Below are 14,259 nucleotides of genomic sequence, written 5' to 3'. Positions count from 1 at the left end.
CAAAGGACCTGTTAATGTTAAGTTACCCAAATCATTAAAACTGCCAGCACTGGAAATTTGACTAACTCACCCTCTGGCTGTCAACAGATTTAAAATTCCAGTCTATTTCCTGGTGTAAATGATTTCACCTACACCCAGGTTTGGTCACACAGTTAAACAGGTGTCCCATTGTCTCTCAGACAACAGCCAACCAGCTACTTGCCAAACCAACCAAAATCTCTGTGCCTCCATTGTTGCTGGGTGCCAAAGTACCAACACTGGATATCTGATCCCCAAAGATAGAAATACTGGCATGCAGTGGAGCAGTACCATAATTGTGTCTAAAACATTGGGGGGACCAACTTAAGGTTGGGGGCCTGGGGGCCCTCCCCCAGAAAATCCATGGAACGCTCTATGCTCATTCACTGCTTCTACTTCCACCGTTCACAAGCTATACAGCTAGCTGATTGTTAGCAGAGGCTTTTAGCTGTATCCATCAAACTAGATCACATTAACCCTCATCCTACCGACTGGGGTACCCGCAGACCCCAGAGGTATACTTTTTGTCATATCTCACAGGTGCTTTATTCTATCATTCCAATTTTTCATGACTTTGTCAATCAATTTGTTCCTAATTACTTCATATCATTGTTTTCTGTTTCTGTTTTAATTAGTGCTTTTTAAAAATACCAATGTACTGGGGTCCTGGGGGACCCTACTTTGAACACTGGGGGAGACACAATCATAGGGAAGGTTAGACTCCCACTCAGTCCTACAAGCTTTTTTTGATGGTTTTTTCTACCATCAAAAACTGAAAAGAAATGTTGCTCATTGTGTTAGAAATCAATATCAAACTTTTCCTGACTGAGTTTAAATCATAGCACTGGATCGTTAATGATTATATTAATGAAATCAATCATAATGAAATCACAAAACTTTTCCATGTAAAGCATTAGCTTGCCTGGTAACACCTCTCTATGTACTCTAGACATTTAGTGTGCTTTTTCTATATCTGTTTAGGGCACTGCGGTAAGCCCTGGGTCTGAAAAGGTTTCTGCACATCTTACTGCATCTTGGTGGGTTAACATGAGTTTGGTGTTGGTTCTTAAATTGATGGGGCATCTGGAGGAAGCTTTACCTCCCTATGCCTTTAACTGTCCAGGTGTTCCTGGACTCCTGCTTTGTTGTATTCAGACTCCCACTCTTTTCCTTGCAACAGTGATTTCACAAGTTTGAGTTTTGATCCTTCCAAAAGTATTACCGTTATAGTTAATGGGAGATGCATTTCATTTATATAAAAAAAAAACATCAAAAAGCAAAAGGCTGTGTAAATAAATGACTGTTTCCACACTCAGCCAAAGGCACTAAATTAACTAAAATGCTTTGAAACATTCATTGCAATTGTAAAGGCCGAGGCAAACCACAACTCTTGGAGAGGATTTTTTAAATTTTCAGTTTATACTTTGAGGCCAACAATTTGTTTTACAAAAATAATAAAAAGAAATCAAGTGTTGTCATCTTCATACTGTAGAAAGAGTTGCATGACGAAGCCCTAGGGTTGACTGGGCAGAGGCATTGCATATTTAGCAAAAAAGGACATCAACACAAGTAAAAACAACAGATTCAAGTAAAAAGTCGTCTAAATCATAATGAAGTCACATTAAAGCCTTGTGGCAGCTCTTGGAAATTAAGACTGTTACTCGGTTTCACTTTTGGTCAGAGGAGTCAAACTAAACCCATGGGACCAGTCGCCCTCAGGACAGACATTGGGAGATTTGTATCTGTTTGTAGTCCTCACCAAGGCTTTACTAAAGTGCGAAACCGGCCGTTTGACAGAAATGTGCCAATTAAGATTCAGAGAACCCCTTTCAAGAACTCTAAACTACTATTAACCATGTAACCTTAAACAATTTCAAGTGGGTAATGAACTGTATGAGCAATTCTGATCAAAATGTGAATTGTGATAGAGAGACTGAAGTATAGGTTACATGCATGACATCTGCTGGGGATAGGAACCCAATGTACACACAAGCAGACACTACTGGTCCTTTTGTTTAGTTTAACTCCCCTGTTTCACATAAAGCCTGCTGAAATATATTAATTAATTTTCTTCTCGCTGGTGGCATCACTGGCAGCTGTGTCATAATGGCACTTCTCCACGCATCGCCTTGGGAACCATCCCCTTATGCGTTCCCCCACTGATAGCCAAAACAGAGAAAGAACACAGACATGTATTGCTGACCATGGATTGTTCAATATATGATTGAAAAAATCTGTCATTCAGTTTAGGCTATACCTTTCATTTGCTCCTCCCTCAAAACTTTGTCTCCGTACATCCACCATCTAAAAAGGGGGAAAAAAAAAAACATGAATTAGGTGCAATCCATTCTTAGAGACAGAAAAAAGCCAATAATGTTCATCAAGGATTCACCATGAATCTTAAATCGGGACAATAACCAAGAAGGCTATTAGACAAACCACCACAATGATCACGGCGGACTCACTTGGTGCCACGGGTGGCCAGGATGGTGTCCCCCTTGCTGAGGGGGATCCTGGGCTCCTCGGTGCAGGGGGTTCTGAAGAAGGTGTGGAGACCCTTGCTGATGGGACAGCAGGCTCCGTTGTAGTCCTCCACCGCCTGGTACTGGACCTGCTGGCCGAGGCATGAGAGACATCTGGTTATTCTAATGCTCTGACGACAGCCTGGATTAAGGCAAGATAGATGTATTTATTATAGTCATGTTCCTACGTATTAATGCATACATTACAAGTCTTTATTAATGCCCTTATAATGAATTATAGATACCGTGTGTTCTTTATAGAAAGTGCTACCAATATATGCTACTCTGAACATGTTATCTATCTTGATATATATCATATCAACAGTGCTTTTATTGCCTTAAAATGGCACATTGGCTGTACTTAAAGGATACGGCTGGTGTTTTTCAATACATTTCGAATTGTCAACAAATCCTATGAAAATAACATAATCAACTATGTGTTTGCTCTACTCCCATTACTTTCCGACTTCCCATGTTCCCTTTTAGCCTTCAGCCCGGAAGTCATTGGCTCCAATTGTAAGGTAAAAACCTTAAAATACAATTCACAAAGACATAGTTTAAATTTTAAAAATCGCTAACTGTTACCATGAAAAGTCAGGCTGTTGTAGTTATTACCAAATCAAATTCAAATGGGAACAAATTCTTGATTACGCCGGGGACTATTTTCAGTGCTACGGAACTACTTTCCTGAGATGAAGACGTGTTTACGGCCGGCTTATTAAGTTGTTTGAGGAAAAAGTCGGCTGGCCCGGTGCATCGCGATGATGAAATATGCTGCCGGAGCAACAGCATGGCTCTTTGACGTGTTTTTAATCGTTTTTTTTAATACAATGGAGTTCTATGGCTGCTGGGACATGGCTGCATTGGGCACCGGCTACATGGACGAGACTTGTTGGCAGAACAAATTCATTGCTGATTTTGTTATTTTCATAGGATTTGTTGACGCTAAGAAATGCATTAAAAAACACCGGCCTTATCCTTTAACTGTTCTTTGGCAAGTGATTTGCATGGGGACTAGAGCTGCAATGATTAATCGATTAATCGATTAGTTGTCAACTATTAAATTAATCGCCAACTATTTTGATAATCGATTAATCGGTTTGAGTAATTTTTTAAGAAAAATAAGTCAAAATTCTCTGATTCCAGCTTCTTAAATGTGAATATTTTCTGGTTTCTTTACTCCTCTATGACAGTAAACTGAATATCTTTGGGTTGTGGACAAAACAAGACATTTGAGGACGTCATCTTGGGCTTTGGGAAACACTGATCGACATTTTTCACCACTTTCTGACATTTTATAGACCAAACAACGAATCGATTAATCGAGAAAATAATCGACAGATTAATCGACAATGAAAATAATCGTTAGTTGCAGCCCTAATGGGGACTGTTGGCAGCCATATCAAATTACATATTTAACTCATTAAATCTCATAAACCTTACACCAAGATCACACACACCAGTCCAGCCTAAAAACACTCGTGCTCTCCTCTGCTGTCTGGGAATCAACACCACACACATGTTGCAATACAAATTTGGCAGGTACTTACACTTCTCACTCGCTTGTCAGCTTTCTGCTTCAGCTGCTCAATCTGTTCAGAGGAGAACCACACCACCACCAATAAATGGACTATTGTTCGACAGAGATGTCAGAGGTTTCTGCATTTGGGTGTCAACATGAACTCTGAATGGAAAAGATGCTTGCAGACACTGAAACGGTTTGGGCTTCATCTCATTATGGTACACACATTGTATATACAGTAGGACTGATTGTACTGTACCATCATTCTACATATTAAAGATAAATTAACTATTCATCATTTCACATTCACACTGACAATGCATAGTGCACATTAAAAACAGTAATAGAGAAAACAAAAAACAGTAGTGCAAGCATTACCTAACACAGGACAAACAAAGTAAACCTACAGTTAAGGTGTGCTGGTGACACTTGGGATGGACCGGCCATGCAATGCCATCACCCTTGGGCGTCCCTGACCAGGTGAAGACTTGTTTGAAGTTCTGCCAGCGGCTGCCGAGGTCGTAGGGGAAGATGAACTCCTCCCCTGTTTGGTAGTACTGGATTCTTTCTTTGGCCTAGTGGAGGAGAAGCAGTAGTATATTTATTTGAGTGTGAGCGCGCATGTGTGCGTGTGTGTGTTTGTGTGTGTGTGTGTGGGGGGGCATATTTGATTACTGTTTACTGTTCTTTACCACCGAACTTGAATTTCTGCAATTTGTGGTGCTGCAGTCTGAATTCAAAATGGATTAAATTGAGAGTTTTTGTCAACAATCTACACAGAAAATCCCATAAAGACCATCAGATCTATATTTTTCAGTGCAGCCTTCATTTTGCTGTGAAAACTCTCACTCCTTTGAATGGTGTTTCTTCAAATACCTGATTGAATTACTAGTATTGTAATTACCTCTGCAGCCTGTCACCCCTCGAAACACTTGAAATGCAAACATTAAAATTGGCTGTGTGACTGCTTTTGCTCTCCAGTTAAAAGTAATTGCAGACTGCAGACATGACTGCTACCCAGCTGCTAAGTGGTGGACAGTGCTTGTATGTGAGTGTGTGTGTGTGGATGGGTGTGTGGGTGGGGGTTCAATAAATACATCAAACAACCAGTAGCCCATACAGATACCTCAAAATCCACCAAGATCAGCTCTGATTCTGATATCAGATCAGTGCATCCCTAATTTCAGCTTTTAATTTTTAATGAATTTGTAAAAATTTGTGAATAAAAAAAAAATGCTCTCTGACGTTATGTGTTATTGTGTGCAGATCAAACAATACAAAAGAACAAAAAAAAACCCTAAATGAATCCATCTTCAATTACGTTGTAACACCACACAATGCGGAAAAAGACGAGGGGGTTAAATACTTTATGAAGGCATCGTACAACAAAGACGGACGTTCTGACCTTTTCCTCGATCCAGGCTTCGATCGAGGTCTTGTTCCGAAGGATGACTTTCATCTGGGAAGGACAGACTGGTTTAAAATGTTTAATTATCAAAGACAACTTTATTAAAATTATGAAAAAGAACATGAGCTTCTAAACATTTTCTTTCATAATTATTTTATTATTGTCTATTCTGTATTGTCATACCAACCATTCTTGTCTATATGCCTATATGTCTATTTTCTACTGCATACAAATTGTGGCTGTTTCATGGAATGCAAGATGCTCACATGCTCATACTGAATGTCACATTTCATCGCCAATAACTGTGTAAATTCTGAACCACAATGCGCACAATATGAAAGGCTTACCTGTATGAAGAAAAGCATGCCGACGGCAATGGTGGTGCCCAGTGCCAAGCCTAAGGCGAAGAGCGTGGCAGCAAAGGCGGGCACACTAAAGGGCATGAGGGGCTGGAAACGCCGCATGGCACTCATGTCAATCTTCACAGTGCTCCAGCCAAATGAAATCTACAGTGAGAAAAAGGTAAACAGCTTGACATGTGTGGAAAGTATCAACAGCTACACTGGGTGAGGAAACTGTGCCTATGGAAAAGCTGTGGTGCTAACAAGCCATCTAGAGAATCACTATATACACAATGAAACCAAAACATAATAAAACACAAACTCAAAGAAATACAGTGTGTGACAGTAGATATTTTACCAATGGGTACTGCTGGTCCCAAACTAATAAGCTAGCTTGTTAGCTTACCTGTTACCTTTTTATTAATTTTTTTGAAATGCACCAATTCACTGTATTTTTAACACCAACAGAAACTACTGACCCTCTCATAGAGCTGAGTGTACATGGTCATAATGAAGATGATGGCGGCGTGCGAGCAGCCCAGTGGAGCCAGCAGCAGGAAGCTGGTGAAGTAGGCGTGGTTCTGGTGGCCACAGCAGTTGTTGATCCAGGGGCAGTGGTGGTCCATCTTCATTACGCACCTGGGGGACGGGAGGCAGAGGAGGAGAGGAGTGCTGGGGGATTTGACTGGTTGTTTCGGGAGGAGATATAGTGATAGGTTCATCAACAAGGCATCATGCAAAAATTCCTAGCTTTTCAAGATGATAAGCATACAGATTATTTGAGTGTCAGGGTTCATTGTACATCTGTGTGATTGTTATCCATTATGAGTGTAACTGTAAAAAAAAGAATGGCAAAAACAGATGAACATCTCAGACTTGACTTACCTGGACCAGCTTATTAGTATTATTAATTAATTAATTGTTCAATAATCACAGTCTCTGAGAAAAGTTCCAATTAAGTCATTTTTTATGCTCCACCCAGATGAAAAGAACACATAGACTATTTTTGGGTGCTGGTGCCTTGAGTGTTCTTTAGGTCACCAGCCTATCTCACACGGATCGAAACCTACCTACGGTGAACACGTACTTCTGCCACTGGAAACAAATGTAGCTACCTGTTACACTTGCGACAGTGGTGGGATCTGGGGGCCTTGTACCCTTGGCACACTCTGCAGAACTGTAGGTACTGCGTATCTTGTTGATTCTCCTGTTTGGGGAAAGACAAATACATGACACCTACATACATGGGCTGTAGTGCAAAATCCCCAACCAGTGGTCCACACAATTTAAGCCGACATCAGTGACAAAGCTTACTATAGGCCCTCAACCCCACTGAGATCCTTACTGGTTTCCAGCCAAGAGGGATGTACCCAGGTCCAACAAACATAGCGTTGAAGTAGTTGTAGAGGATGAGGACAGTCCAGTTGATAAGCATGATGAAGTTAATGCTGCCTCCCGTAGTGTCTAGTGGCCAGTACCAGATGATGGAGTCCAGGATGGCCATGGTGGAGCACACAGCAATGACAGACAGGGCTATCACTGGACCCCAGTGGCACAATCGCCGAACCTCATGGAGGTTCTCAAATGACACAAAGGCTGATAAGAAGTTCATTTTTTTTTTTTTTTTTTACAAAGTTAGTCTTAGTATTTTGGCTGGTGAGTTCCTGAAATGTAGTGACAAAGCTTCAATGTGTTACTTTTTTCCACTGCTATCTTGCAGAGTGAGCAGTCCAGGAAATGAACATCTTCTTTCTCGTCTTCTGAGTACCCAGCGACTGGCTGGGTCGTGAGTCATAGGGGCTTTCTGTGTCCCATTGTCCTTTGCCCTGGCAAAGAGCAGCATCCTCTCACACCAATCCTGGGAGCACACTATCCTTGTGACAGACTCAACTTCCCCATCTAAGAGAAAAACAGCAACAACACATCAGGAACAGTGATGCTACAATTCACATGCTCAATGCGATCACTTTGACTGTGAAATACTTACAGTCCCAACAGTGTTGTGTATTTATGTTTCACACAAATGCACTTGGCATTCAATGTGTTAACCCGAATGTGAGAAGGCTAAGAATTCATACTTATTGACTGGTTGAATGTGCTAGTTATGAACAGTGTTAAATGTGACACCACTCTTTATGTCTTGGTTTGCTTAATACGAATGAATCGTAAAATTGGGGATTGTCTGGGCGCCCAATAATTACACCAACTGCATCAAGTAACAGTGTCTCTTACAGTCCATGTTTTCCATAAAACCATCTATTTTCTTAAAATATGCGGTTTTCTTGAACTTACACACCTTTTCGCCCGTAGTTGTTCTTATTTATGTTAGTTATGTTCACAGCTATAGCGTTACTCTAAACTCCGAAGCACCAAAGGATCAGCTTCGGGGTAACCTTTCCACACTTTGGCTATCTTTAAGTAAATCCTACTTTTTAAAAGTAATGTCTTATCAGCAGGTGGACTATCGACAGAAAACACAACATTGAATTGATGTTACATGGCAACATTTCGAAGCAAGTGACTCCCTGGATGCAAAGACAAATCACTTCGCAACTAGCGACCTAATTAGCTAGCTAACGTTACCCAGCTAGCTAACTCCCATCAAGGAAAATAGCATAGCAGGATTAGGCTAACACTGTCCATTATATTAACAGGCCAAAAAGACATGAGAAACAGCTTTTCGCAATGAATATCAAATCAGTCAGTACACCTTTTACTCCGCATTTTGATTCAATCACCACCTCAGGTATCATCAGGGCTAAAGCTGCTAAAACTAGTTAGCTACTAGCTAGCCTGCTCGCCAGCTTGCCAAGGCTACGTGATTGACTACTGCCAGATAACAAAGGTGCAATGAAGAAACATGAATAACTATGCATCTTGTAGATAAAATGAATGTTTACTGATACAAGTATATGCACAGATTTTGTGAATGAAGTAAAAAGCTGTCACTTTAAATAACCAACCTGGCCACTTCCTTGATTTTTTCTTTCACCTCTTCAGTGGACGGAAAGGAACCTTCCTCATGTGTCTCAGAAGAATCACACTATTACCCTTCCAAGAACCGCCCGGCAATATATCTTATCAGAGCGATTAGTTAGCTAGTCATTACAGAAGAACACACAATTATTTATGTATTCACGTTAGGCAAAAAACAAACAAACAAACAAACAAAGCTAGTGGAACGAATTTCATTGGGAGGGAAATTAAAAGAAAATCCTGTTTCTCGTCGAGCAAAATTTGGTGCGACTCAAGGAAGGGACTCCATTCCAGCCTTGTTTTCATTATTCTGAGCTAACTGTCAACCAGAAAACCACCTGTTTTAAACTTATACTTCAATATGTCTTCAGACTTTGAAGCCTACGAACAGGACTTTGGAACCCTTACTGCAGAAATAACCAACAAAATTGGCAGAATTCCCAAACTAAGTGGAGGTAAGGGAGATAAATTCATTAGCTAGGGATCGCTGAGCTATATAGCTAGCAAGTCTCAGCTGAGAAGGCTAGCTACCGTTAGCAGGTGTAGCTTGCTTGTTGTTGTATCATGTCATCAAAGTACCAGTGCTTTAATTTGATCTTCTGGGAAAGCTTTATCAGAATAATTGGTGAAACACAGATAAAGTGCGTTTTTACTTTGTAAATAGACTAATTCAGTGTTAGTGGCTGACATGTTAGATATGTTATATAATGGATTTAGTGTTAAAAAGTACTATTTATATGCTTAGTGGCTAATAACATCCTATGGACTCCAGACAGACAGATGCTCTCCCAGGCTGCTACCTCTGTTAGTGATAGTTGTACGAGGAGAACAGAGCCTCTGTCAGAGGTCTTTAATCCCTTTTATACTGTATGTTTAGTAAAATGTAGTTATTATATTATTATAATGTAATATATTGTTATATTATACAGAACATTGTCATGCTCTGCTTTGTGAAGGACAGTAATAAATGGTGAATTTAAAATGGCTCTCACCAGTTTCATACTTCAACCTGAGTATTTGACGTAACTGGTACCTTAGAAACATTTTACAAACAATTTGTTGTACATTGTAGTTAATATTATATTAATGCTCTTAGTTTTTTTTATTTATGTTTTTTTTTAATTACATTTCTATGTCAATATGTAGTAGCCTATCCATGTGGCATCTAAAATGTAGCCTACATTTTGTGTTTTTTGCATTTGTAAAATATTTTATGTTGTACTAGCTTGCACATGGGTTGCATCTATGCAACCTAGTTTTCTAGTCAGATGGCTAGGCCTGATGTACAACAACATATAGCGAAACATGCTCAGCATAGGCTCAGAAACAGTACATTCACATTGTAGATGCTTTCCCTTTGTGATGGTTGGGCGTAGGCTATACATTCACAAATGTTACAGGCCTTTTACTAGCATAGTTAAATGTATCCACTGAACTCTTACGCTATTGCTTAATTAACTTACACCCAATATACTGGATAAAGACTTCCACCAAGATCACTTATAAAGTTAATGTTCATCACATTTCTATTTTATTAGTCTATATACAGTGGAGAAAGACACAAAGAAAGGGAGAGAGGTGGTAATGACAACAAAGGCAACAAAGGTGATAAATCCATGGAAGTATTAGCCTATATTATCAGGTCCGATAAATCTGATTTGAACTTACAACTTTGCGAGTACGTGACAGAATCCCTTTATTCATCAAGAATAGTAAATGTACAGGAATTTGTCTTGGTTGAGGAACATATCCACAACTCTTATACAACTCACACTCGTGTTGCATACAGAAGGTTGCAGCCAGGTTGCAATCTTTCATGCATTTTTCTTGCACCTCCTTCATGGAGGGCATCTGACAGCTGATCACACACTTTGTAGTACAGATGATACGTTTGGCCTTGGTGTGGGTGGACGCAGGGTAGAACCAGATTGTGATGTGATTGTGACAGATACTGTATTGTGTGTCCTCTCTTGCCTCAGGATGAGCATCCTTTGTTGGGCTTTCTTGGTTAAACCAATGTTCTGTGTTGTCGCTAGGGTGAGACTCACACCCTATTGAGCAATTGATCACGAGTGGGTGACAAGCATGCAGGTTCCTCCTGAAGTTAATACTCATCGCCACAATTTTTAGTATGCTCTGTTCCAGGATTTTGGTGGCATACCATGACATGAAACGGTCCACCTCTTTCCTGTACCTGGATATATGATGAATGATGAGGCCTGCAAACTTAAGCAGATTCATGAATGGGTGGCAGCAGGCACAGCCATTTGTATACAGGGAGACAAGGAGGGGATAGAACACACACCCATGTGGTGCTGCTGTAGTGTGCTTACAGTCAGGGCTTCAGACACGTAGGGGCCTAGCTGCACAAACTTCTGTCTGTCAGGATACAGTATCAATTAAATCTGTTCACAGAGAGAAAGGCTTTTATGCCAGAGACTTAAGTTTTTTACCTCCTTTTCTTAAAAAGGATTATTGGCAGTCCATCCAGCAATATTCCTTAGAAATAATGGGAAGGTTACAGATGGGTAATTGTAGTATAGAAAATTATGTAACTGGGAGTTACAGTACACAGGGGGGCTTAAATGGGCAGAAAGATGGCTGTGCTACAGGTTGCACACAGTAATTTGTCCCCTAATGGAGATGATGCACACCCATCTTATTCCTTGTAAAGATATTTTTCCTAATCATCTTCTAGCTTATCTTTTTGATCATGTATCAGTGTTGTTGACTCAGCATGCTATCATGACTGTTATATTTTTACTATTAGACACTGGATTCTCATAATCCCATCACTATTCCTCTCTACTGGACCTGCAGAGCTACCTGTAAGAAGCAGATATCGTCATTGGGCCATCATTGTGCTGATAGCAGTCCATAGTGTTTGTTCTCCTCTGTGTGAAGACCTGTCCTTATTTACATTACAAGGATCAGATGTGCACAGGCTGCCTCTTATATAGCCTACACAATGTATACCACTCAATACTAATCATGGTTGGAACATTTATTGGACATTGTCTTCTGCTTCTGGACTCACACTTGCTCATTAATTTTTTGAAGGGCACAACCTGTCACAAAAATTTTGCCTGACTGAATAGCTCTGGTTTGGAATTGGCATCTTTGCAGAAATGTGGTAGCCCCTTCCACAGACTGATTCCACTTTGCTTCCACCCACCATCTGTTGACTGTGTCAGAATAAACCCATATGAATATGTACAAAGCAAGGAAACACATTACAAACATAAGTAATTGTTCAGTGTCCTCTGCCACTACCAGAATAGTTTACACTTGAATTTCAATTCTCTTCCTACTCATTAAGGCATTTTTCCTCCTTTCCTTTCTTTTTTTTCTCCCTGGCTCCTCTTCCTGAAGTGCCTGAATTTTGCCCATGGTTCGACAGCCCTCCATTTAATACATTGATAATAGCCCCAGACAAAGGGCTTTTGTCATTGCTGTTGTTGCATCTCTCCATTTCACATGTGCACAATTGCTGATAATGGCCAGGGCATGCGAAAAACTGTCCTTGACTGTCTTCATTCACACAAGAATCAAATGAATGTGTGTTTATATATTTATTTGTTTGCTGTGTTACCATCCCCCAAAACTTAAGGGTTGAGGAAGATTTGAATAAGAATACAACCGAATGCTAGGCCTTGTTTCATTAAACATTAATGTCATTTTTTTCTCTTATGAGTGTTTACGGAAAAAGAAGGCCTGTCAATCATTGCTGCTCAAATATTGAACATTTATTAAATATAATTCTTCACTTGCCAAGCCCAACTTCTTCTTTTTCGCCTTCCTTCTCTCTGTTTACACAACTCCTCATCTGTCCGTCAGCAGGTTGTAGTCTTGGTAAATATCCATGCATATTTCACAGCCCTCCAGCTCAGGCCGGAGTTTGAGCAAGCAAGCACCATCTCACCTTGCAGAGAATCGCCTCTGGCTGTTTACTGTGTAGGCTGTGAGGTTGGACACAAGTTTTAAAAATGAATTTGAGGACTGGCAAAAGGCAATGTAGGCCCATAGTGCCCAATAAATGAAGATCTTGACTCAGTTTTTTTGCACTGTTGCAATCCCACCACTGATAGCCTTGTGATTTGCTTTTGAGCTGGAAGTTTTGTTGAGTCTGCATTTCAATTATTGAAAATGCTGCTAATTATTTATTAAACTTTGCAACTGAAAGGTTGTGCTCATGATCCTTGACCCATTGGATTTCTTTGAAATTTGAATTCTCATCAGTTGAATTATCACTTCTAAGAATGATATCTAAAATGGCATTTAATATAAAAGAAAAGTATTTGGCTTGATCACAGTTGAGATTTTCTGAATGGTTGTTTTCTATTTTTGAGGCAGGAAATTGAGATTGGTCCGAGTCTAGGTTGGGTGTCTTTGTTTTTCCAAATCTACTAAGGCTAATATGCTGATATTTAGATTGCATCTTCTTTTCTATTCATTGTGATACTTGGCTTATATTATCTCGGAAGAGCCTTAGTTGCAGGTATTCTTAAAATAATCTTTAGTTTTGCCACACTGCTATGACATATAAAATGAACTTTGAGAGGACAAAGGAAGGCCCTGATCTTTACTTATTTTACATAAGGGATATTTCTGTTTTTCAATGTGATACCAGATGGGGTCTTTGGCCTGAGAGTAGTCTAAGATCTAGGTGAAATTTTGTTCTTGGGTAATAGTAAAATAATGCTAAATGAATGTGAGTCATAAAAGGAACCACAACAATGGATTTAAGATATTTATTTCCTCTCTGTGATTTATTCACAAAGTGTTTGAAGGATGAACAGCGAAACACTAGTCTGAGGATGTAGAGGGTTTGTTAAAGATGAACAACAAAGTTTTCCATGTAAACAACATGGATTTTTTACATTCGCAGACATAGATTATGTTGCTAGACCCCAATGACTATGTTGAATATATTTATTTCCTTCAGCTTCAGCGACATTCGGAAAGTCTTAATTTTTAATGTTTACAAGGCTACAATGTTTACATCTCCCGCCCCTTCATTTGATTGACAGCCTAAATTGCAGCCGTTCCAGGTAACCATCCAGCTATTTCACCCATTGGCACATAATTTACTATAATTTCTGGCTCAATATAGCTAGACCAGCTAGCAAGCTGACTTACCAGTTGAGTAAGAAGAATGCTGCGGTCTGCATCGGTACAAAATGCTTTTTCTAACTTTTCTCTACCGTTCAAAAGCTTCTCCACTATTAATACAGTGTCTCCTTTTATCCATGAGTTTTCTCCACTCAACATTACGATCAGGTTTTCATTTCTTTGCTCTCCCAAACTCAGCTGTGTCTCTTTCTTCCGCCGACATGGTTATTGAGTGAGCAGAGAGGAAAAACAACCTGGAACGGTGTGCAGGCCGTGAAGCCGTCTGTCTACACACAATATTGTGTAGCCTACTACATCACCTCCATGCTCATGGCGTGCCTGTGCGCATGCTTGAAAACC

At 40.0% G+C, this 14,259-nt stretch overlaps 2 protein-coding genes across 4 annotated transcripts in view; one reads left to right on the top strand and one right to left on the bottom strand.

The window, feature by feature from the left end:
• Window positions 1-1,421: 1,421 nt before the first annotated feature.
• On the bottom strand, window positions 1,422-8,925 carry zdhhc6 (zinc finger DHHC-type palmitoyltransferase 6). 3 transcript variants are annotated; one of them, XM_071545739.1, is made up of 11 exons: window positions 8,775-8,925; window positions 7,157-7,710; window positions 6,927-7,018; window positions 6,291-6,450; window positions 5,818-5,976; window positions 5,468-5,521; window positions 4,470-4,637; window positions 4,091-4,132; window positions 2,484-2,629; window positions 2,276-2,322; window positions 1,422-2,177 (listed from the first exon to the last, which is right to left on the bottom strand). In XM_071545739.1, exons 2-11 carry the CDS (start codon window positions 7,421-7,423, stop codon window positions 2,077-2,079), a joined length of 1,236 nt encoding a protein of 411 aa, XP_071401840.1. In that variant the 5' UTR covers window positions 7,424-7,710; window positions 8,775-8,925; the 3' UTR covers window positions 1,422-2,076. The 3 variants fall into 3 exon arrangements, with proteins under 3 accessions (XP_071401840.1, XP_071401841.1, XP_071401839.1); XM_071545740.1 differs by having other exon boundaries at window positions 6,927-7,015; XM_071545738.1 differs by having other exon boundaries at window positions 2,484-2,632; window positions 8,775-8,924.
• Window positions 8,926-9,074: 149 nt separating this feature from the next.
• LOC139666486 (vesicle transport through interaction with t-SNAREs homolog 1A-like) overlaps window positions 9,075-14,259 on the top strand; it is a 38,596-nt gene continuing 33,411 nt past the window's right edge. The window contains exon 1 of the mRNA XM_071545727.1: window positions 9,075-9,242. Coding sequence (XP_071401828.1) covers window positions 9,149-9,242 — 94 coding nt within the window. The 5' untranslated portion in view covers window positions 9,075-9,148. The remainder of the gene's footprint in view (window positions 9,243-14,259) is intronic.

This window comes from Centroberyx affinis, unplaced genomic scaffold (assembly GCF_046629955.1).
Source record: "Centroberyx affinis isolate AG114_WGS23_722 - 3 ecotype Tasmania unplaced genomic scaffold, CSIRO-AGI_Caff_v1 ptg005038l_1, whole genome shotgun sequence".
Taxonomy (NCBI): Eukaryota; Metazoa; Chordata; class Actinopteri; order Beryciformes; family Berycidae; genus Centroberyx; species Centroberyx affinis.
The sequence above is the reverse complement of the archived record's forward strand: the minus strand, read 5'-3'. Positions and strand labels throughout refer to the sequence as shown.